Source organism: Cyrtonyx montezumae, unplaced genomic scaffold, assembly GCF_038088225.1.
Source record: "Cyrtonyx montezumae isolate F1298 unplaced genomic scaffold, pur_monq_1.0 scaffold_0, whole genome shotgun sequence".
NCBI lineage: Eukaryota > Metazoa > Chordata > Aves > Galliformes > Odontophoridae > Cyrtonyx > Cyrtonyx montezumae.
The window spans coordinates 6,078,668-6,104,647 of NW_027071824.1; the positions used below are offsets into that span (position 1 = coordinate 6,078,668).

Sequence of the window (25,980 nt, forward strand, 5' to 3'; positions counted from 1 at the left end):
CCAGTTCAACCTGGAGTCACAAACCATCTGAGCTTCCTAATGTTTTATCCCCACAGCCTTAAATCTTAAAACACATATGTGCCTGCAGCCTGTCCTGAAAGCGTAGTCACACTGCATTGATAGGGAAGGAAGAAATCAAATGGTTTTTATCTGCATCTTCAGATTGTCATTTACTTTTACAGGATTTTGGTTTTACAAGAGCACCGAAGGGAGAGTCCTTCAGCACATGAGTACTGCTTTGCTTCTCATCCCTGGATACTTTAAGTCCACTAATGCCACACTGCAAGAACCATGACTACTTCTGCAGTTCCTCCGACCGAGGATCAGCTGAGGCTGAGGATCAGCACCTCTGGTGCTGTATGTCACGTTGGATTCATATACATGGTTCTCTGCAAGGGAAGTATGTAGGGTTACCCACTGATGATTCAGAGGAATTTCCGAGGATGCCATTAATGTGTTAGCTAAACACTAAATGACCTTTTCCTAGAGCTTCAACACAACATTTACAGCTTTGAGAGACAGAAGACCTGTTCAGGACAGCAACACTAACTACTTTATTAAGCAACCTCTGCCTATTTGGGTAACTATCCAAACCACATATTTGTGACCATGACAGTTATTCTTCCTCTTTCCTTTAAAAACAAGTGCTGCTCCCAACAGTGTACACTACTACTCCACACAAGCATTGAAATATAAGTTCTATTAAAAAATATTTACCACTGTCAGCTGACAGCCACTGCTGATACTACAATGCCACAGCCACTGACAAAAAAAACCCTACGTTTAGGTTTGTACATTCAAGATGAATTCACTATTGTGCCTTTACAGACCAAAAAGGAAAGAAGTCTCTCCCTTGAAGCTGACATTGATGTGATGTTTTAAAGGTTTGGAAAAAGGGAGACATCATCCTTAGTATGGACCTGAGGGTGAAATTCTTTCTTTATGACAACTGCAGTGCAAATGCCTGCCTCATGTGTTTACAGTCTAGACATCCTCATTGACAGTTGAGAAAAATAAGCATTTCACAGCAGAATATCACTCATGGTAAAGCACTTGGCTAGAATAACACATCCAATCCCTAAAGTAAAAGATTGTTGTAGATGGTTTACAGGCTGGTTCGGCCTGGTTCCATAATGGATGGAGCAAGGGGACCCAAGGACCCATGCCCCAGGAAAGGGAAAAGGGCAGGGAGATGGACCTTAAAAAACAACAAAAGAGTGGCGACGATCTGAGGAGGAAAGCCAATTTACTAAATAAGATATCGGAATGCAAAATAACACAATATATAACAATATAATTCGAATTGAAGCTAACAAATCAAATAAAATGAGCATGTCCAAAAACCAAAGATGTTACTCTAATGCTGAAGGTGAGATGGCTAGGAAGCACACATGCTGCTGGGATGATCTGAAAGGGAAAAGAGGGATCTCGTGACTTGCCAACAGTTTTCTCTTTCCCTTTGAACAAAAAATGGAAATTAAAAAAAGAGTAACGCTCTGTGGTAGGTAGTTCTTCTCTTTTGAGACAGGTATACCTGGAACTACTGATGATCCACAGAACTGGAGCATTAACTCCTCAACTCCCAGTGCACTACATGTTATGATGTGGAATATCGATAACAAAAAATGATAAAAAACATGACAATTGTATCCCAACCATTTGTCAGTTCATAAGCATCCCAGACACAAGGTAATTCTTGCTCAAATTTTCAGTGTACAAAAATGAATGCCTCTGTTGAAGAAGTACAGCTATCCCTATGATAGGTGCTTCGTCTGACAGAACCCACTGTCGTCTTGTACTCATTCTCTTTACTGACTAGTCCCTTTTCAGGCAGCCTTCCAAAGCTGTATCGTGCTCATAGTCACAAAGAGTTCTGGATACATTTATACATCGTGCTGATGACCGTATTAAAAAATATATATATAGATTGATGGATCAACACATGACTTCAGCTTCAACTCCAGTCTGATGCCATATTCAAGTCCCTCTTTAGGGCCATATTTCCTTATTTACTGAGATAATAAATGGAAGCTTTAGGCTCTCATGCTGATGATAGTCCTAGAAATATATTTAACTCTGCAGTTATAAAATAGAAGCTAACACATGTCCCTGAGTGCTACACCTACCCTTTTCTTGAACACCTCCAGGGACAGTGATCACTTCCCTGGGCAGACTGTGCCAATAATTCACCTCTCTTTCCAAAAGGAAATTTTTCCTATTATCCACCCTGAATCTCCTCCTTAAGGCTATTATCTGCACCAAAATCTTTACTTACTCTGCTGTGCTGAGTGTCTGAACTCCATAAATATGGGCAGGCTCCTGCACAGAAATTGGCATGATATCCTTTAGGTTCATGAATCCATTTCCAGCCAAGATCCCTCTTGAAGTCAATATAAAGTGGACGCAGGCAGCAATTATCCTGCACATTCCTAAAAAATAAAATACAGACAAATGCATTGGCCATAACAAAGACAACAGAGAGAATAAAAATAATCCAGTTGTTTGCTCCCTGCATGATGGTTTAAAAACAAAGTAGAGCCTCAAAAATTCACAACCTCATCGCATCTGTTGTGGCTTGTACTGTAAATGAAAGGAGATGCTTATACATGGCAAGGCTTGCTTATAGAGAGCTAATGGAAGACCACTGAAGTACTTTTCTCCAGGTCCTACCGAGTCACCCCTCTGATTAGATGAGCACAGTGGAGGTGATAATTTGACTATAATTATGAAGTTGATAGGCTTGGGAATCACCCCAAGTGGAACTCAGTTTCTGCATTCCAAGCTCCTAATCTTCCTCTTCAGGCACTGTCTCCACGGGAGTGGAGTGCTCTGGGCAGATACCCACTGGGCACGGACACTGCGGGTCTGTGGACAAGGGCCACACTCTGTAAAATGCCTACCACAAAGAAATGTCTGTTTACGTGATAAGCAACTGCTTTCAATTGCAACTGCAATTCAGAAGCTGGCACAGTTATGTAAAGTATACTAAATATAGATGCATAGTTACCTAAAACAATAGGCAGCATCTAGAGCACGCTTCTTCCGCCGACTGGGCTGTTGCGACTCAAGTCTGTAGGAGGGTAACAACATTAGCAGAAGATGTGGGGTCTTCCCACTGTATTTTTTCCTATTGGACTTTAAAGCTTTCACATCACCACTGGAATATGTGTAGTCATCAATACCTTCAAAAAATACATTTTGGTGATAAACATTATGTTGCTATTTTCTTCACAAATTAAATAAACCATCTGTTTAAAAAAAAAATGCTCTCAGGAACTGGGCAATGATGGTGTCAGCTGAGCACGTTTACTGGTAAAGTTGAGCCAAATTTCAGCCCGAGTTCCTAAATATATTCACAGTTCTCATGCATTTATTTTATCAGCCCTCCCATATTCATAGCCATTTGATGGCATTTCAGTACACTTACCAAAGCTGTTGACGTGAATAACAGAAAAGACATATGAAGTCCCTTCAGCCAATGCATCTACATTGCGTAAACTAGTTTCAAATGCCCAAAGCAATGATACTTCTACTACTTCACTTAGGGCAGTATTTCCATCCACTAATAGCTGTGCTCCTTTCTAAACCTTGTAATAGCATTAAAGTTGCTCTGGATAATTAACCTGCATTTCCCACTGTTTACTTTCAACTCATTAGTTTTTCCCATCACTTTTATGTCTTTCTAATGCTTGTAAATTCTGTCTCTCATTGTTAGTTTATCAAATTCTGCTAATTCTTCCATTAAAATTTGTAATTCTAGCTCCTTTTCCTGTATGGTCATGGCAAGGACACTGATCAAAATACTTATTTTTGTAGTGGAAATCAATGATCTCACATTTTGTATTTTCCCTTGAAACTCTAACTGCCTGACTAGCTTTCTTATCATAGCAATAGGATGGGCAAAAGAGCCCAGGTTTTAGACTTTCCCAGGAATTAAACAGCTCCTATTATGCCTGTTCCTGAGAACCTTTTGAAAATTAACCTTCTGAACAAGATAATGCTATGTAAAGGAAAAAGTTACTTTCTGTAACATTCAAAATACAGTGATCAAATATCACACTACCATTTTGTTAAAATACACATAATGGCTTCATTCACACCTACAATGCATATATTTACTTAGAGAAAAAAAATTCCAATGCAGTGAAACAATGGTCAAATAAATGTAATTCATGACAAGGAATACAGTCAAATCCTTGGAAAACCAATAAACCAAACCAGGATAAATTTGAATAAATGAAGACTTGATAAACAGCATGAATTGGTTCTAATATAGGCTAGACTTCAATACATACTGATTGATGATAACTCTGGCATCATCAGTTAAAATAAATTTTCCCTTTTAGAAAGTGAAACCCGAATGGCTTAAGAACACATTGGAGCTTCTACTTCCTATACATCACTTTGTCTGCTGTCCATAGAAAGCACATATATCCATAACCCTTATTACATAGTTCTTTCTTTTTATTCTTTATTTAATTCATTCTTTTAGTTTTTACTAAACTATCAGTATAAAAAAAACATTTGTGCAACTAATATGTTAGTAACAATGAGCTGCAGACGCCAATGATGGAGAGTATATGTATTTAGATAACCAATATTATACAGTGTATTTCTGTTGACTTCACCTGAGACTAAGACTTACACTGCTTGAAGTGGGAGCACATTAAGCAGGCATATATCTTCTGTTACTACAACCCACAACATGCTTGCAGTGGAGCACTGCTGTGCATTTATTCAAGTCTGGCACCTATTGTTTGGTTGCTTCTGAAGCTACTGATATCATTGCTCAGATGAATTTTACTATTACTGATACAAATGACAAGAAAAAAAAACAAAAAAAAAAAGCTGGAGTTGTTAGGTGGTTCCAAACAGCTACAAGCACTTCTGCAGGTATTTAAAAATACCGAGGCCCTTTATACACAAATTAAGGTGCCTCTGTAAGGAAATCAACCTACTATTGCCTTACCTACTGTTTGGAAATTTGCCATAACAAGTATTGTTTTCTCAAATATAATCTCAAAACACACCATGCTCACACACATCTACTGTAAGCAGCATGTGTGCCAAACACTATCTTAATTGGCTCTACTGAAGCCTGAACTGTTACAGTGCTAGGATGGACAGCAAAGGGTTTATTCTGAAAGCATTCAGTAAGTTTTTTCTTGATTATCCCATAGTGAATGATCTTCTGTGCATGACTCTTTCCTGCATCTAAAACTGTATGTACTATATCCAGTGTGGATGCTGCAAACTGTAACATAGATATTTAAAGACACAGAAGCTGCAAGCATGGAATGAGACAGCTTATTCAAGTCATTTGGTTTTAGAGTAGTTCAGTTGGTTTTAGAACTGTTCAGCTGACATATTCTACCTTTGTGCCTTAGCACCGTTTCATACCAATTAAGCATCAAGATTCTCAAATTAGTAAGTTTTCAATTAGCTGAATTCCATTTTAGAGGTAAGTGATCTTCGTTTCCCCCTCAAACATTTACACATTGAAACAAACAAACAAAAGAATGTTGTTACCTGCAAATCTTGCTTCAAGCTCCTCACTTTTATTTGGGATGATATAATTGTTGGAAGGCACAAAGGTGCAGCATGGACAATGTAAGCTTATTTTAAATCCAAGGTTCCTGTCTGCAAAATATGAAAGTAAGTGGAATAGGTTTTTACGAGTGGAATGAGCCTGAAATACTGCTGAGTTAACAGATGACCACTTGGGGCAGGAGTGAAGACAAAACACTGCTTGTCACCTCTGTGATGGAGCCATTCATGTACAGCCTCAGTAACATCAAAAGACAACCATTCTCCTTCAGCTCTTGTTTTAACCACTTTGCTGTCGATGTAGCGCTGTCCTGGTGATGATAATTCTTTGGATTTCAGAACCTGCAAGAAATAATAAAGATGATTGTCTGCAGGTTAATATTTAGCAGATTTGCACTGAAGTGGACAACCAGCACTATAAAAGAGTAGAAGAAATTATTACAGCTCAAATTTCTATGCAACAAATGTACATTCAGTCAAGTTTTCAGTACTGAAATACAGCGTGTCTTAGGATTCTTCTTTAGGTGTGTGGGGAGAGAAAGGTGATGAAAAAAAAACATCAAGGAAACCAGTTTTTGTCCCCAAGAAAAACATGTCGTCACATACTTCTTACTAAGAGAATTCACACAGGACAACTGCACTGAAAATCTGTCCTGCCACACAAGTGGTCAAAGGAATCACAGCAACAGGAACATCCAAACAAAGGCTATCCACCTTCTAATAACACACCAGCTAGAGCATATCCAACATAGGGCTGACTGGGAAGACCAAGGGACTGGAACATCTCTCATATGAGGAGATGCTGAGAGAGCTGATATTGTTCAGCTTGGAGAAGGCTTGGGAAGGATCTTAATGTGTGTAAATGCCTGAACGGAGGATGCAGAGAAAATGGTATCAGGCTCTTTTCAGTGGTATCAGAGGTTCTGCCTGAACACCAGTAAGCACTTCTTTACTGTGTAGGCGTCAGAACACTGGAATGGATTGCTCAGAAGTTGTGGAGTCTCCTCCTTGGAGATGTTCAAAAGCCACTTGGTCACAGTCCTGGGCAACCTTGAGGTGTCCTTGCTTCAGCAGGAGGTTGGACCAGATAACCTCAAGAAGACCTCAACCATACAATTTTGTGATATCTAAAGCTAAATTAAAAAATAGTCTATGCACTGAAGATATCGTTTAGCCTTAACTAACCTGCACAGTACTGACTTATTAATGCTTTCAGCCTTCCCTATGAATTTCAGCACTGGTTACACACTAAACATGAAAAAAGAGCATTGTCTATACAGGTAACTTGTGGGCATGCAAAACCAGCCAGGTGTGAAAAAAGATGTGTGCAACAGATGATTCTGCTTCTGTCCAAACCTGGATGCCAGCTGTGTTTGTATTTGAGTCAGAAGTTTCAGCAAAGCTTGCTGCTGAGCATGCAATAAAAATTACCTATACAAAACCCCTCAACTCCTCACGTTCACCGAAGGCACAGAACCGCATGCCTGGAATTTCAAGTACTCACAGTCTTCCTTATATCTAAACAACTTGAGTGACTGCTTTCTCACATATAAGCACAGGCTGCTATTATGTACCTTACCTCTAGGATGAAAACAACGGGGCTTTCAGCTGCTAAAAGGTTTCTGGTTTCCAAGTTATTGCTACGTTGATAGTTTTGTGATGCAGGAAGTTGGAATAACACACCATGTTAAGTCAACTCCAATCAACATACCATATGATAACATCACTTTGTAACTTTCAGCATGCCAGCAGCGTGAGTTTGTATTTTGTTTTGGGTTCTTCCTCTCTTTAGCCATCCAAGTCCATCTCCAAATGAGTAACTGTCAGACATGTCTCATTGTTTCCTCCTATTTTCAGCCCAGACCAGCCCAATATCTAACAAACTACTCATATAAAGCAATGATGAAACTGCATAATGTATATGCAGAAAGGTATTTCAAAAGAGGTGTGAAATTATGTCACCATAATAAAATCAATCTTTTCATAATGAAACAGAAAAGCAAGCTCGAAAAAGCCAGATTATGTCCAACATGTAGAGATTCCTCCCTCTTTATTTCAAGTGAATACTAGATCTCTCAAAAGTCAACAGTGCAGCAACAGGTCCCACAATATCAACTGTCCTACAAAAAGAACAGTAATCTGATAAACTCTTTGCCTTTCTCCTGATCATCACAAATACAGCAGGAGAAGAGAAGAAGAAAGACATGAGAAGGTGTTGGTACCAATCCAGAAAATTAAAAAAAACACTGCTAGTAGGGGATACTAATGTCTCCATTAGAAATTAAGGGCACTCAAACATTCAACATTCGGACTCCTTTTTATAAGGCACCCTTAGAGCAAAGTGTTTGAACAACTGTTTACAGAGAATCTGGCAGCAGCAAGGGGACTACCATTGCCCAGAAGTGCCAAAGAGATGAGACAACCCACAATCAATGCTGGGAAAGTCCCAGAGAAGTACAAATATAACTCTGCCTTCCCTTTGGTCTTTATCAAGGCAACTCAAGTGTTTCAGAGGATGTAATGCAGCTGTCACTCTGCAGCGACATGCTGGGGGTGGAGGGGCAGGGCAGCAAATGGGACACAAGAACTTGGCTAATTTTTCTTCCTTTCTGCACAGTCATATCTTTCCACAGACTCCAGAAACTGCATACCTCACAGTTTTGGCAGTGATGTAAGGATCTAAAAGTAAGCAATGTGCCAAAAGTAATCTCTTGCTGTTAACTATAATTGGTCTTAGATGTGTTTTGAAAACTCAGTTGTGCTTTGGTATCCAAAAGAGAATGTCTTTACCCCAGACTCACTCCTATGAAAGGACAAAGTCAAGGATTGGCAGTGTCCAATTGGTATGAAAGGCATTTATAAAAAGTACAAGAGATCATCACTGCACATATTCAATATTACAGAGAACATCCATCCTGACCTATGAACTGAACTGTAAGAAAAGTGATTGCATGTCTCAGAACTGAAGGACAGGATGGACAGCATGGATTAAAACAGCTGGATAAAAACCATCCTTCAATGTCTATGATATCTGAAACTGAGGGTTCTCTCCTTGTGGTTTATGTACTGCGTTCAGGAAAAAAAAAAACAAAACAAAAAAAAACCATGAGGAATGAGCTAAAAAGTAAAAAAAACTAAGTATAGCATAAGTAATTTCCACAACTGACATCATGCATTAAACAGGCACTAGTAATTCTCAAGCAAAATGTTGCTGAGTATAATATGAGTGCCACACACAGTGAAATTAGCAGGCCTGCTTCAACCTCAAGCAAAAATGATCTTTTAGCCTCACTGTTTCCATTTCCCCTTTCTTCTTCTTTTTTTTTTTCCTCTCAGAAATAGCAGTCCTAACACAGAGCTAATGGATGATAAAATCCTAGGCTCATCAGTCTGTTTCCTCCCACAAACCCACCAGATGAATGACTCTCTTTTCTACAGTGCATTCTATTTCAGTCCACACTGAAGCAACTACTCTCTGCACAGTAAGAATTAAAATGGCCTCTTTGTTGGAACCTATCAGAAAATCTTAAGGTTAACAATACATTCTTCCAACACATTCCCAATAAATTATTACATGAGAGTACTTCCTACTAGATCAACTAGCTTAGTTCAAAAAAAAAAAAAACAACCAAGACTTCTGTATGCCTTGCGGCTCTAGTGCTTGAAAGCTTGTCTACTTCTTCCAACTATACTAGAGCTCTTAGAAGAGATATTAACCTTACCTATAAACACAGCTTTCTCTGTAAACATTGCCTTGCCTTTATGCTTAGCCCATTGCAACTACATCTAACACAATCAAAAACGTCATTTCTCAACTTGTATCTGGGATGCCTGAAAGGTGAATGTTTTTGTCCAGCAGTTTTCAGTGCTCCGAGTATATTAACATAGATAAGAAAAAAGAATATGAGAGAGAAAGAAGACTGAACTAAACTTGGAGTTCAATCCCTTCTCATTTCCTCCTGGAACCACATCCAAAAAAACCTATCTTCAGGAGGCAGGAGGACTTTGGTATGTCTACGGATTATGACCTGGATTGCTACAGCTTACAGGGCTGGGAGTATCATGTAGGGGAGTGTACCACCTACACATAGAAATGACATCCAATCACTTGCTAAGTAGGAGACAAAACTTCCACACACAACATCTCACCCCCATCACCTACAAGCGTACGCACAAATAGTTGACAGTGCACAAAAACTGCATGGGTGCAACTATGAAAATGCACATCTTTATATATGCATGAGTGAAAGCTCACGACAAACAAAACTCAAAATTCAAGTTGTGCAAAACCTTTATAGCTTCTAAATGTGGGGATGTTTTTCCACATATAGCTCTTTACAAAGTGATAATGCAATGCTGCCTTTTCTATAAAAGGATTATGCATATGATCACATTATATAAGGATTGGCTGAATAGGAAGAAGTGTTACAAAAGGAGTATCCAGCAGATTTTTAGCAAAGCATACAGAATAGATCTCCTTCAGTATCACTGCTCTTACTTTTAAGAACAATTTGGCTTTGTCTGCCTTCCTTTTGGAGCAGTGTTCTACCCACTCCTCAAGTCCTTCAAGAGAGGTTTTGTTCTGCTGGCTAGAATTTATCTGTGCTCATTTGTTAGAAGAGGCTGTTAGTATCATGTAAGTATATTCCAAATCACCAGGACCAGGTGTTCAGTGACGAAGTAGCTTAATTTTGTCATAAACTGGCTGCAGAAGAATGACAAGCCAATTTCCATAAAAAACTGAGCTTCTGCCATTCATTCTGATTGCTTTTTGGACCAACTATACATCATAAAGTAATATATATTTTTAAATTTAATTATCAAAGTAGCTGAAATCTTCATGAAATACTGGAAGATATAAATGGTTTATTTATATGCACATACGTTCATACTCCTAAGAAACTGTAACACAAGTAAGAAAAGGCATTATCTTAGTCTGCATTTTATAAACAGCAGTGTATGCTGAGAACACTAAAGGTCACTGATAAAGCAGAACATTTGCAAAATCAGTAGAATCATGATTTATTTCAAAATGGAGCCTAACAGATGCTGATCTAAGCAGAATACCAGGACTCGGCATCAGTGAAATTACACCAGTTGAAAACAAAAACCTCCAAAACTGAGGAGTCTTCTAATAGGAAAAATGAATACTTTGCTCAAATTTTCCTTTGCCTACTCTCCTTCTCATATATATTTTTATATAGTTATATATTATATTTAAAGTAGGGGATAACTCAATGAGCACATTAGTGTATATATTTTAAACAATAACCACTCAGAGCAGACACCAAGAGAGCCTGTCTTCATGACTCATTACACACATAAAAGGAAAAAGACTGTCAGAAAGTAACACTGGTTCTTTCACGCAACAAGCTCCACAACAGCAACTTGCTTAGTCTATTTCAGATTTGACTGCCTTGACAGTAACTCCTACTCTCCAATAGTTACCACAATAAATTTCAAAAGAATTGGATAATTGCAATTAAGTACAACATACATTGGGAAAGTTATGACTAATAAATTTATCACCTTCCTAGAAAGCAAGCAAGCAAACAAAACTGAAGTAGGGATGGTGATAGGAGGATGGTTGGACTAGATGATCTTGTAAGTCCTTTCCAACCTAATGAACGTATGAACCTATGAATGTGGGTCAGGAGTGATGATACACAGGCTGATGCATCAGTGACATATCTGCTACAGCCAAAAAAAAAAAAAAACCAAACCCTAGGCACACATCAAAAGCCAAATGTCAGCAACAAAGGCATTTTATAGTTGGGTCTGAGAATTACAGTCACCAATTGTTTGGAAATATTTTTGGTGACTTATGTTTTCTTAAAACAAGTTTCAAAACACAGTAACAAGATTATATGGCCACCTAAAAATATCTATTGTGTCTGCTGTGCTGCCCTGGTACTTATGGTGGTCACAGCTGTCAGACAGTGTGGGATCTGCCATCACCAAGTAATAGTAAAGATGGTATTATCTTGTAAAAACCTGCTATGAATCTGTTTTTCCTCTTCATTTATTCTGGGCTGTCTGATCTCCTCTCTCCAGATGCTGTTGGCTCTCCGATAACTTCCTTCCTTCCCTTCTCTTCTTTGTCATCTCAGACTTCTGTGATGTTCTTGTATTACAACATTTTGGCAGACTCACGAATCTTTCCCTTACTTATCAACATTACCCATGGTTTCCATTTGAACTTCAAGGGCCTTTTTTACAATAATGGAAATAACCTGACATGTACTTGTGAGCTCAAAGTAAATAAGCCCAAACAATGAGATCCAGTGCTAAATGATGTGCTAATGATAGTTAACATCAGAGCAGAGAGAAATCCACTATGCAGAACATTGTGGCTACAAACTGCCATCCAGGATAACCTCCTTCTAGGCTAGCAGAATGCTGCAGGGGACTCCAGCCTAACCCCAGTGCAGAGTAATAACCGGATTCCCAAGGTCTGCATACGCAGCTGCTTGTGGTTTCCAAATTTTTATGTACTATTCACCCTACTGAAAGAACCACTCGCTGCCTCAGTCCAGATTTCAAAGGTCTCCTCAGACAGCTCTCGTGGACTTCATCCAGCCCTTTCCAAAGCTTCAAACTTTTTTTGTTTGTTTGTTTGTTTTTAAAAAGACCATGCTAATTCTCAGTTCTTTCTCACTCTCTCGTTAAGTTCAAAGTCTTGGATCCTATCTTGGATGTGAGGATAAGCAAATCCTTAATTCTGCTGCAGACCACTACAGTCCCTCCCATCCAGTCTCTTACTCATCGTACGTGGAGATGTATGTTGTAAAGTGCCAAAACCTCAGTACCAGATAATTGGGAGTCTACCAGCTGTCAGAATCTTAACTTTCTTATCACCACTAGAGCAAGAGAGACCATGTATTTCTTTCCAAAATTCTTGGTGCTAGCTTTCACACTTCTTTTGTAACCACTTTTGGAAAAGAGTAATTCAGAAACTGCCATCAGTGCGATGGAGTTAAAAGGGCTTTACAGTCCCCTTGCTCATCAGTGGAAGCCTTTCCATTACTTGCAAAGGCCTCCAAATCAGGCTCAAACTGAGGGCAGAATCTTTAGAGACTAGTATATGAAATGCAGAATTCCTGCCAAAATACAAAGGTATGGAGTACTTGCCAAAGTCTTAAAAAAAGCCATAGCTGTATGATCCATCTGCTCAGAACTTGCCAGACACGTTCTTCATGCAAACTCGCAAATAAAAAGAACATATTGCACACATAACCCAACCCCTTTTATATCTGGATGGACTACAGCTGTGGCAGAATTCCCTTAGTGTCGGCTGCTACTCGCTTAAAGGTAAAAGAAGGTGAAGTGTGAGGGGGCAAGGAGAAGTGCAGCTAAAGCAGGTCAGAAAGGGAGGGGAAGTGAAGTATGTCAAGGAACTGTTGTAGCTGGTTCACTGTTTTACCCCGTGGCAAGGGGATGAGCCCAAGGGAAGAGGATGAAGACTGAGAAGGGATTTCCTCTGCACTCCTTCCCCAAGTAGGACCTTCCACCTGCCATGGCAAATCCATGTGCTGGGTACAGTGGGGATGCAGCCCTGCGGCTGCTCAGTTTCATTTACATTTAAGTAGGCAGGAAGACTGCCTTGTGAAAGCAATAAATAAGAATAGAGGGTCTGGGGTCCTTCTCCTGGAAGATTTTGAAATATTGAGTGCAATTTCCTGCTGTTTAGGAGATTTTAAGATAGCTCCAAAGAAAGATTTTAAGTAAAATGAAGCAAAACAAAAAAAATCCTGTAAACTTATCTAGCATTTAGCTTTAACTTGCCAGAGGCACATTATGTTTTATTAAAATATCATCAAAGAGCAGCCAAAGTCAACAAAAACAGAGTGGGCTCTCCTGTCTCCCAGCCAAACTATGTGTCCAGCAGGGTACTCCCGTGCTCACCTCCTCTCTGAGCTCAGTTCTCCCAGCCCCCTCCTTCTCCTCAGTTCTGTACACAACAGCCACATTGATGTTTACATGCATTTTCTTGCAATATTTTGGCATGAAGCTTTCTTTGCTTTTTAATATTCAGACCTACTGCTTCTCTCATGATGATATCTTCTTCCACAAGTCACTCCTTTTCTTTCCTTCCTTCTGCCTGCACTGTTCTCCTTCCATCACCATCCTTAGGGTTTTCTCTTCCCACCACACTCTTATCCTCCATTTTCTTCCATCATCTATTCTTCTTCATACAGGCTCCTCCCTCATAAAGCTTCATGTTGTTTTCCAATACCTCTCATCCACAGCTTTTCTTCATATGCCCACTACTGGACAGTGTAGCAGGGCATAAAGGGGACCAACGTCCTTTTGTTGTCTCATCACTGCTGAACAATATCGGGATCATTTATTTTTGTTAGAACATTTTGCTGAGGGTCCATCACTTTTAAATATGGCAAGGTTCTACAGCACAGTTTTAATTTTTTTGGACCCAAGTGCTGCTCTTTCACCTCTCTTCCAGACATTTCTGTTCCCTAGCTAGCCCTGAGATTAACTATCTGATGACAAAGCTCCCCAGCCTTCCTCAATGCCTAACTCACCCGTGATAGGCTTTTTAGCACCAGTTTGATGTTCCCCAGTCTAATAACTACCAAGCTGCAGTGCTGGTTAAAACTTGGGCATGCCTGTGTGTCTGGTTACCTTGCCAGACTGCAGCCTGAATAGCAGGAATCTGAATTCAGAGGCTTGTTTCTGACCTATGTACTAAATTCCTACGTTCCCCATAATGTACACACACCGCAAACTGTAATAAATCTGTCTATCATCTCAGTGCCCTACATTTCAGTAGGGCTGAGATGGGAGTACGCACCAGCTCGTGCCAGTAGCTAATAGGGTTTTATGTACCACTTCAAACTGTCTTCAGTAAGCTCACAGCTCCTGGTAAAAGCTGGCTGCATAGGAGATAAGTTCTCAAATGGCAGAGAAAACGACAAACTGACAAACACTTCCCTTCACCCGTGCTCAGATTATTTATCAAAGGTACTCTACACACGGTCTAAAATGTACTGAATGTTTTGTAGGTACAATCTTTGGAACGACAATAAAAAAAGGATTCTTGTCTAAAATATGCTAAAAGTTAACCTCCTCTTATCCTCTGGTCTTCAGTTGCTGGTATTTGGTGGATAAAGATGAAAGTTGTTAAGTGCACACTTTATACTGAATTCAGCACTACAAAAAGCACTGCACATTTGCCACTTGATTGTAACCTTGCAAGCAATCTGCGTGCAAGAGCCATGCCTCAGGACATAAATTGTGGGATCCAAATATACTACTTGAAATTCGGGTCAGAGCAACGGTTGGAAGTGAATGCTACTAGGAGATATCTGTAACCCACGCCAGCTCAGTGACACAAATTCTGCTTCCTGGTACTTTGTTTTGTGGTGTGACAGATGGCACTTCTGGTCCAAAAAAAGAGCAAGGCCCCTTTGCTCTCGATTATATTGAGATCAGTCTGGAGCAACACTACTGTGGCCAGTGTAAATTGCCTCAGATTTGCACCACTGAGATCTGGCCCAAATCTATAGCAGCTCATTTTAAATGTACTCCCTAACTGAAAAACAAGACACTGTCTGAATCGAAGGCATTTGAAAGACTGACTGTGGTTTAAATTTAAATCTGACTCATAGTGGGGTAATACGTTCCACTGCATCTTCCTCCTTATACCTCCAAGGGAGGAGAGAGGCCCTTAAAGAAACCAGGTCTGATAGTGTCTGGAGGATGGCTACTTCTCCCTAAGCCCCACACAAGTGCTATGGATGCCCTTGGCATAGATGGGACCAGACCCAATTGTAGAATCTCCCAAGGTGGAAGGGACCCATAAGGATCATTGAGTCCAATTCCTGCAGAGTTGGAAAGACCAAAGATCAGCTGCTCCTGGTGACTTCCAGTTTCACATCCTAATGTTCCCCTGGGCATTAGCCTAGTGCTGCACAATTGCTTGGACACCTCATATGGTAAGTACTCCTATTCACCACACAGCAGCTACCTACCCACGTGGGAGCCTAGGACAATGACACCAAAAAACAACTCTTTGGATGTATTTTCTGTTTCTATGCCTCGTGATACACTACCAAAACATAGTACTGCTTCCATAAGAAGCAATTATTACTTGTTATTCTTTGACAGTCAGTACACAATACGACTACCTCAAAAACAATACTGCAACACACTCCAAAGCACCACTTTACACCCCACAAGGGTTTTCACTTGTGCAGCTTTGCAGTGGTGCCCATTTATTTTTTGGAATGCTTATTCATAAAAAGCAAGCTTTTTTCTGAAGGGTGCAGGGACTTTATTCATAAATACAGAAGCACCTTAATAAAAGAAAAATGTGATGAAGTCTTCAATGTGGGCAAGAAAACTGATGAACAAAGACATTCCCATAACAACCGAGCTTTATCTGATCAAATTCCAATAAAGCCTGCATTTGGCATAAATCTTTAAAAACATAGTGAGGGCCACTGGAGGATGCTAAAACTTGTTTATTTAATATTACTCCTCCTCTCTCCCCCTTAAAGTATTTTATCCTCTCAATATTTTCTGAAGACTTGGTGCACGTTAAGAAGTGCATCAAATGAGGATGGTGCATTGGAAAGTGAAGTACGGAGCTGCTGCCTCCGGGGTTCCACTGCTTTCTTCCTTCCCTGCAGTTTCCCACTCCTCAGTGTGCTGATGCTCAGCAGCACTAGGGATTAGCCTTTGCTTTCAGGCAGAAGAAATAACAGAAAAGATGGTGCCTTTAAAGAATTAAAATTTATGTGGCTTCACTTAACTAGAGCCAAGAAAAGACAGAAGCTTTTATACCAACCTTATAAAAGAAGCTTAATTCCCACTTCTATTAGTTGTTTGGGTTTTTTTTTTCATCATGAGACTACTTAATATGTGATTCCCATCTGCACAGGAACACACAGATGTGACTGACTAATCCTAAAATACCCAGAAAAGTATTTTGGGTGAAAACAGACATTAAAGAAACTGTTTCTGCTCTCGGGGATTACCGTTTGCTCCCCCTGGCTTCAGGAGAGGAGTTGAAAGAAGATGGCGAGGTGCAGCACATCTCACTGAGCTGCTGTCAGAGCTTTGCTCAGCACCCTGCAGGAGGTGAACAGAGGACAGCCAGCACTGTATAGGACTTTGAAAAGGGACTTAACCTTGGTCCCATGAATTCTCTGAATAGACTGCCCCATGTGTGCAAACATCCCAGCTGGAAACTGTGAACATGAGGCCAATGAGTTGCCTGGTTACCCATGGACCTGAAAGAAGGGATATATCCAGACCACTCTCAGGAGAATCCACCTCCCGAACCAATTGCTCAGCAAGACACTTGCACCATAAGGCATCAAGGTCCTCTTCATCTGAACGTGCTTAGGTGGGACAGGGTCTTGCTGGGAGCAAGAGGCCCAGGCTTGCCATGCCAGGCAGCCCCAGACTGCCTTCCTGCAGTCAGTGCAAATCAGGGCTCTGCAGGAAAACACAAAGTCCTCCTCTGATGTGGTTTGGAAAGAGGAGCCAAGTGTAGCCTGAGGAAAGTTTAAATGAGAAGGTGCAGTCTTGCATTTCTTTCTCATTTTAAGGGGCAGATCTCTAAGGTCAGAGGACCACACAAAGAAAGAATCAGGAGGAAAAACAAAATATTTATGTTTTGCTTGCTTTTTTTTTTTTTTCTATTTAACCAGCACATCTGTCTCTATCTATTCCTAAACTATGCTTTCAGAGTAGTAGCATCCTTTCTGCATCATTGGTAGATACACTGCTACTAAACTCCCGTTGGACAAAAACAGATTGCAATGGGGTACCTACACATGTCCAGGAGATCCCAGCCTCCCAGGGAATTACAACAGGAGAGCTCTGGCTCTCCCCAGGACACTTCTGCCTCTCATCTCCTACTTGACAGAAAAAGATGATGCACAGGAAGAGCCATTCCCTGAAACAAACAGGTATGAGAGGAATTTCAAAAAGCCTCATCCGGGAGAGCTCAGCAAAGCAAAACACCAGGCAACTTTAAAGTTGGTGAGAGGAAAAAAGAAAGAAAAAGGATTAAAGAAAAAAAAAAAAGACTAATAATTAAATGTTGCTTATGCAAGATGAAAAACCACATTGTTGCTTCTGGGCACAACAGCCCTGGCAAGCCCAGGACTATCTCACAAGACAGGAAGCAGCACTTATGCAGGGAGGAGGAGCAGCAGCTACACTTGCCAATCTACCAGCAATCTCCTCTGAGAGGCTCTCTACTCCATGCACGACTCCTCTAGCTCCAAGCAAATATACCTGAGAAAGTTTTCATCCCCTACAAGATGTATTTGCCTCTTCCACTTCCACTGAAATGAATTTCTTCTCCATTCTCTTTTACCTCCCACATTTGTTCCCTCCTTCACTGTCACTCACTTCTATCATTGCACAACATTGAAGTCCCTCCAGCATCACCTTGCTCATCCTTCCTAACCTTGTGTTCCTCAGATTTCCCTTGTTTTACCATCTAAAATTTATATTCTTAGTTTTAGGATGCTTCTATAGCACTGTCCTAAGATAAATCCTCCTCCTTGTGCTTGCCTCACCTGTTAAAATGCTGCATGCAGCCTCAGGCATTGTGATGCAGAGATGTAGGAGAGTTGAGGAACTCCTGGTAAGAAATCCATGCAGTTCAGATCAGTTCATCACAGAGCTAATATAATACCTACATACAGGCTTTTGAGGAGTGCTGTATGTGCGACTGTAAGAAGGGGTGAAGATGACCAACAGGCAGAGCAGTGACAGAGAAAAGCATTAGAAGGCAACTCTTATTAACTGATGAGCCCCCTGAAGGAAATGCTCCAGTGACATCTTGCCTCCCTACAGGCAGAGCAGCAAGTAACACGTGTAATGTAAACCCAGCACAAACACACTCACCTTGCTGCCTCTGGTACATCTGATTAGATATAGAAAAGCTCCAGCTCTGCAATAACTTGCACTCACTACTTACCCAGTGCTTCTCTCTGCATACCTCCCATCCATTCTAAAAAGGAGATTGCCTTTCTCCCTGGCTATATATTTATATAAAGAACCCAAGTATCTGCTGTGGGTGCAGGTGTCAGTTATTTTCATGGGCACTGGCTTGCTGGAATCAGCCTCTCTCAAATGAGCTCCAGCTGTTTCTCATCACAAGGCAAATTCCCAGCTGTCCAAAGGCCCTTTCTTCCCTGCTTCCACCGAACCCTTTCTGTCCCACATTCCTCAAACATGGAGGTGCAATGAGCCAAGCTCAGACTATCTCAGCTGTATTCCTTCCAGGTGCATGATTAACAGCTCTCAGAAAGCCCAGGGATGCCATTATCTCCATTTAGGATGTCTGAACAGTGAGGTCAAGCCAGAATATATGATTGTTTTGACAGGCTGGTGCGACACCATCACAGAGACTCATAGTGTGATTCTTTGTGATGGCTGTCAGACGCTGAGCACAGCAGTGGCTTTCATCAAAGGCTCCTGTTACCCCTCTCTTTTAACAAGTGAAATGTTATTTAGGCACCTTTTCTGCCTGCTTGTTCTTGGGAATGCACGTGGCCAGGTTGCAGCCTTGACAGCAAGCGCCCAGTGACCACCTGCAGACCTGAACCCCATTCAGTGGGGAATCACACTTCTCTTCTGTTTAAATCATGTTTAAAACTCCAGTGCAACATTTCCTGCCCTCAATCTCTAAGTCAGGCTTATACTGTCACTTCAAGAAGCATGAGCACAAATTCTGCTCTATCTGCTCCCAGCTTGGTTTGCGCTTAAGCAAATCAGGCAGCAAAATATGAACTTTGAAAGTAAGGGTGATGACTAACTCAAATTTATACCCACAGGATCTGATCCAGGCTCTGTGGTACAGCATACTCCCAGCAGTGCAGATGTAGAACAAATAAGAATTGCAAAAACAGAGCTAAAGAGGGGCTCGGAGTGGTTTATTTTACAAGAAGGCTTCCTACTTAGCAGGTTTTCAGCTGAACAAGTGCTGGGTTGATGGAGCAACCATGAGTTTTACCCAGTAAATTACTGAGGAGAGTTGAACTCCTTTTGAATTTCTCAGTAAAATGAACTATGCTTTACATGAAATACACTCTAGCCAGTGTTTCCACAAACAAATGCACAGAATCCTTGCAGTTGAGTTTAATGGATTTAGCATGTGTGCAAGCTGACTCACTATCTAGCTAGAGGAGCCTCGGCTTGAGTTTGTTTACACACAGAGGAAGTTTTGTGGGGTTGTGATGGTTTCTATGCAAGACTGAATTTGCTTCTTCAAGTGACAGCACCATCTCACCAAATTCATAAATCATCTAATGCCACCAGCTGAACAGGAAGGTGCAATTGGAAAACAAACAAAAGAGAGATACATCCTAATGACACTCCAGAGTAAAAAAAATGTTTTCATATCATTTTCTTCCTCTCTCTTCAAACCCTGAATTTCCCACTGCCTTGCTTTAAGCCCTGGGCTACCATATGGAAGTCAAGCTAAACACTGAAAGCTGAACTAGAAAAGTATATTCATTTCAGCTTCATAAGACTGTGAACGAAGCTGTTTCCAGGAGAGACACAGGAAATAAGTTAGTTTTTTTACAGACAGCAGTAACAGCTGGAGCCCTACCTGGTACAGCTCTATCCGCTGCTCCGAGACCCGTGCCTTTGAGTTCTGCAGGCGGAAGACCCTGAACTCAGCCTTCACCAAGTTGGACGCATTCTTCTCCATCGCCGAGACGTCAAATCTAACAATTCTGAAGTAAAGGCTGTAATAGCTTGGTGGGATGGCATCTGCAAGAAGGAAATGTAATTATATATTTTCTTAAATGATAAAATACATTGTTCTTTCATCTGTTTTAATGCAAGGCAGCCAGAAGGTACTATGGGAAATATCTGTAGCATGATTCAGTTTCCAATGGCCAATTTAGTATCATTAACAAATTAACCCCCCAAAAAATAATCCCACATGTGTCTGATTATAGGTATAACAGATTTGATAGAGATTAACAACCATTTCCAACTCTATTTCAGGGCACGCATTTAACCCCTTTCCTTTGACAAATGGGTGGAAAATCCTGGATGCTTACACATTGAAAAAAAAATCCTACGAGTTTGTAGCTGGCAATTGCCTTCAGACTTGTAAAGAGTTCACAAGAGATATACCAAGAAGACAGGAAATCGTTTGATCTGTATGTTCTCATATCCATTTTCTCCTAGGGCATGGCATATAAATTAGCCAGCTTCAGGTTTTGTTTTCTATTTACTTATTAAGGATTTTATTGGAATAAAATATTCATTTTCATTACAACAAGGGCAGGAGTAGAAGAGAAAGAGGAAAAGGAAGAAAAAAGCAAGCAGGTAGTAGACAAATAGAATTACATGAATTCTGTAAACAGTAAAAGTCATAAATTTAACCAACCGCCATGATATGTTGCAGGGATGTTAGAAAAAAAAAGAAAAAGAAAAAAACACCACAAAGATAGAATCAAGTCTTCAGTAATGATGGCAAAAGTATCAGTTCAGGTTTCAAAACAATCCTTTCCTCCTTTGCAGCTGTAAACCCTTACTGAGGTTAAGCAGCAAAGTACTTTTGCACAATTCGAATTACCCTGAAGGGTTCAGCGATCATCTCAGGCTGTTCCACCTAATTCTGGCCAAAAGCACAAACAGAAAACCATGTGCAGAAATCTCTGAACATGCTCTGTATGTGTGACATTCTCCACACCCTGTTGTTTGGCAAGATTTTCCTCAAATTGCAGAGTGGGCACGGTGAGCCAAATTCAGGGATGAGTCAAAATGACTCAAAGGCCCTGATAAAATCTCCATTCAAGCTAGGGAAAGGTTTCCTTTCCTCTTACATTTTGAAATGTACAAAGAAGCAGAAAAAAAAATATGAAAACTGGGGAGGAAGATCTTCATCAGAAGAAGCAAACTTCACAGGTTTCCTTGGGGTCACACCAGCACAAAGTCTTTGGATAATGATTATAAAACATTAAATTTTCCCACTAGTGGCATAGCTTAGGATTTGCCATGTAGTGGTGGGAGACAACAGTCTGTACATTAAGAGAGGTGAGAAATTAAGCTCCCATCAGGGACCCAGGCAGTGCCATAAATCCTGGTGAAGCCTCCTGTGGGCCTGTCCCAGCTTTCTGCTATAGAAAACTCCAAGACTAATATTTGTTTCTCAGCCAAACCTAATCCTATTAGGAATACAATTTGGCACAATAATATGTATGTATAAGATTGATGCTTCCAGGATGAGTTGTAAGTTGTCCTTCCCTGTCATTTATTTGAGGCATCAGCCTACAATTTCCTACCCTGTGGACAAACCAAACTAGCAGACAGTCACTTGCCCTGGCACAGACAAACTCAGTCCATCTTGATTTTATTTCAGATGCAGAAGCCCTATTTAACTGTCTAGTTGATTTATATTTAGCTTCTAAGTTATTTCTAGAACTTTGTTGGACTTTATTTGTAGTCTTCCTTTTCAGTTTTTGTATTCTAGATACCATACATTATAAATTTGTGAATATGCAACCAAAAGAGTTTTCCTAAACCATTTGTATATTTTCCCTCATTTATAAAGGAAACAAACACAGCTAGAGAAGGAATATTCTTTCACTGTGCATGTTTTTGCATTTCTGTATACGCAATACAAAGTGAATGAGTATTTACCCTCTGTTGGACACCAACCATGGAAAAGAATGAATTCTTATCTTAAGTAAGTTTCATTTCTTTCACAGGGCAGTTTTATACCTTGCAACAGACCATAAGAAATTTGACTTATTTATTCTACCATTCACAACAGCGTCCATGGGAAATCAATTCAGGAAAAGGCATTATCTGTGGATAACTTAAAATAGGCTTTTTACTAGCTGGAGCTCATCCCCTGTGAAAGCATGGCTGTCTGCAGACTTGGGGCTCACATGAAAATTCATGTACATGAGGACTGAGAATAGAGACTTGCAACTCTCTGTGAGGGAATGGGAGGAACCCTATGGAGTTTACAAGGGTTTTGACTAGCCTTGTAAGTGGTCTCAAATGCTGCAATTTATGTCTCTGTCACTCCACCTTAACCTGGCATACATATCTATGTAGTCTCAGTTGGATATCTCTGGATTTCACTCTGATTTGGCCCAATGTCTCCAGTAGACACCAGGATGACTCTGAGCAACTCTGCAAAGACAGTAACACTATTGCAGACAGGACTCCATAAGTATTCTTTGAAAGATTATCATTAATTAGTGAAATTGTATCAATATGTTTCCTGTAGCTTGGAAAAAAACAATTTTCTTTTGGTTTGGAGAAAGGGGAATAGTAAACGCACTGGAAGATTCCACTTTTATCATCTTTCAACTATTCATTAATTCAGACCCCCCAAAATACTGAAGACTTCCAGCTGTAATAATCATAATCACATTCATCACAGTAAGGATGAGATGAGTTATAAAACAATTGGAGAAGGTGAAGGCGTTTCCCCTCCTCTTTCCTTGAACGGAGCAGATTGGAACATCAACAGGAGACTGCACATACCCCCTCACTGACCATCCAAAATAGCAGTAGACCCCAAGATGTTCCTCATGGAAGAGAGTGAGATGGGTTTGAACTCCCTCAAGCCAAAAGTATGAACTGAAGGAGGTTGAACCCTGAGATTTTCTCCTGGAGATACTCCCAGAGTCAGAGACTTCTTGCATAACAGGACAACACTTGTCTTCAACTGTTGTGTCATAAAACTAAGGCTTTTCTCACAAGTATTACGGGTACAAACATTTCCAGAGGAAAAAAAAACACTGACACAGCAGAGAGTTCTGGTTGTTTTCTGGAAAGGAAAAATTCCTAAATCCAGTTGTATCTGAACAAGGGATTTTTTTTCCTCTGAATTTTCATTTTCTCTATTGAAACAAACAAACAACAAAAATAATGAATTATTTGCACAGCCCAAGATAGACAATATAAGTAACTTTCTTTTCTCTTTGGAAGAGGCTAGACATGCTGACTTCATGCATACACTCAAACCAGAAAGACTGAGAGCTTCAATCCAATCCTTCCATCAGGGGCTTGCAATAAATGCTCCAAAGATTTATTTTTATTCGCTTTTGTGTTTATTAAACTTTGGAGGGCTTCTTTTCCTTTTTTCTTCTCTTTCTGGTGCTCTGCCCATTCCTTATTACAGCAGCTACAAAAAAATGGAGTGCCCTTTTTTTCTCGCCTTCTTTTTTTCCCTCCTCTTGTCTCTAACTCAGAACATGAATGGCCATGTAGTAGGCTTTGAAGCAGCGCATGCAAATATTTACAAAATTAACTTGATTGTTATTAAACGCAGTTGTTACGCTTTCCTCTCTCTGGCAGACTTCCCTAAACCCTCTGACTATTAGGACTATTTAAGCTGTTAAGATTTCAGCTCACTGATAGAAAAGCCTCCTTGTTTTTTGTTTGTTTGTTTGTTTTGCAACAAACAACAAAACTGCTGACAACACAGTGAATAAGGCCTTGTCTCTGGAGCAGCCTTCCTGTCTGAACAGGGTATGCACCCATGTGCAGTGCAACACAAGTCACAATGTCTGTGCACTGTTACTGCACCTGTTCTGGATGAAGTAACCATCCCAACAGCAGGTAACAAGGCATCTATCACTTAATGAATCCTAGATATGCAATTTATCCAAGGGAAAGGGTTGTGGATGATTCATGATGTCACACTACCTAATACTTTCAGTCAACACTTAACAAAAGAGATGGACGGGTGTTAAAAAAGGAAGGCAGAAATAATTTCATTGGGAAGACAGAATGAGAACAGTTCGGGATCGAATTGCTGTATGGCCCTTTTAAAGGTCAGAGCAAAGAAGGACTGAAATCTAAAGGCTCCTTCCTCTTTTACCACCACTACTGATTGCTGGACCTGTCAACCTAGTCAAATGGGGAAGCCTCAGCATATTTTCACTAAGACGGCACATCTTACAGTCCTAACATAATTCTCCTTGGAATAAAAACGAAGAAATCAGACCTTATTCCCACAGCGCTTCCTGCTGTAGCTATTTAAGCAGGACAGTTTTCCACCAGTTACGCTAACTGAAGCCAACTCTGAAGACATTTTCTTATTTTAGCAACTATCTACTATATAGATCAACTATATGTCTTAATATATATTAGCTAATTTTCTCTTCTTTGTAATGAAGACCCACTGAGCTCCTGACATTCAACAGGAAATACATACACGTAATTATTATTCCATGAACTGGCTACATGGGCTCAATACATGCCACTAGCAAACTCCCAGGTACCCATAGATGCCTGGCATTGCTTACATTGCACAAATGTATGGCTTATTTTTCTGCTTACACAATCTGTTAAGCTTCACACATCCACAAAGAATACACCAGTGAAGGTCCACACAGGCACAGATTTAGAACAAGGTAATTACCAGACTTTGTGACATATATCCCCCTGCTGCACCACTTAATATTCCTCTTTTAAAATACACCAAGATCTATGAGAACGTATGAAAAGGAATCAACCCCAAGATGCTCTCTTGTTCGAAAAGTTAGGCACAATGATGCAAATATAGAGGTTTTCTGAAGACACAATTATGATATGTGCTCCTTAATGTCTGACAAGGAGCTTCTGGATTGGCTGCTACTTTCTCATCACCTCACCAAGTCTGAAGCAAATAAAGACTAGTCAACTATGAGCTCAATAGCCCAGTAATCTGGTTGTCTGATATCCAGCTACCCAAATATTTAATTCTTCCAGAGTACTACTGCTGCTCTGGGATTTGATAGGCTTTGGCACTTCTAAATAATTCTTTTTATACTCTTTGTTTCTATAATTATGAAAAAATCCTCCAGTGGTCTTTGGGTCAAAATGCAGCTGGCAGCGAAGTGTAATTAGCCCCTGGAAAATGACAATTAGGGATTAAGTTGAGTTCACAAAGACAGGCTGTAAAATGAAACTCTAATCACCAGAGGTGTCTAAGCAAAGATGAACTGGATTCTTGTCAAAAAGTGGATTTGTGGGTCATATTGAAGACAGATAGAGAATGGCATCTTGCTACATGCTTCCTAATTTGTGTCACTTCATCTCTAGTAGCATGCTGGAGTTGGATATGATTCCTAGAGCGAGCATCAAACCCTGCCAAGAAAAGCAGCTATTGCCATTTTAAGACTGTAACAATATAAGATGTTTTAGAACTTCAGGGTTGTTTTTTTGTTTTGTTTTGTTTTTGTTTTTTGTTTTTTTTTTAATTGATTGATTGATTGATTAATTTATTGTAATTGTTCTCCCTGGGCTGCACTGGGCCAGGCCAAAACAAGTTACAAGTTAAGCCTTAACTGTATTTACATGCTGCAACTGAAACTGACTTCGGATCTTCCTTAATTTGGTCTAGAGACCACTGTAGAAAAGACCATAACTTTCATGTATCACTGAATTGGCCAACTTAACTGAATCTAAACATCCAGAAATCCCTCA

The 25,980-nt window shown here is 40.2% G+C and overlaps 1 protein-coding gene across 1 annotated transcript in view; it reads right to left on the bottom strand.

The window, feature by feature from the left end:
- TGFB2 (transforming growth factor beta 2) overlaps positions 1–25,980 on the bottom strand; it is a 60,352-nt gene that overhangs the window by 3,580 nt on the left and 30,792 nt on the right. The window contains exons 2-6 of the mRNA XM_065742626.1: positions 20,144–20,307; positions 5,757–5,889; positions 5,530–5,640; positions 3,008–3,182; positions 2,276–2,429 (exon numbers count right to left, since the gene is read on the bottom strand). Coding sequence (XP_065598698.1) covers positions 2,276–2,429; positions 3,008–3,182; positions 5,530–5,640; positions 5,757–5,889; positions 20,144–20,307 — 737 coding nt within the window. The remainder of the gene's footprint in view (positions 1–2,275; positions 2,430–3,007; positions 3,183–5,529; positions 5,641–5,756; positions 5,890–20,143; positions 20,308–25,980) is intronic.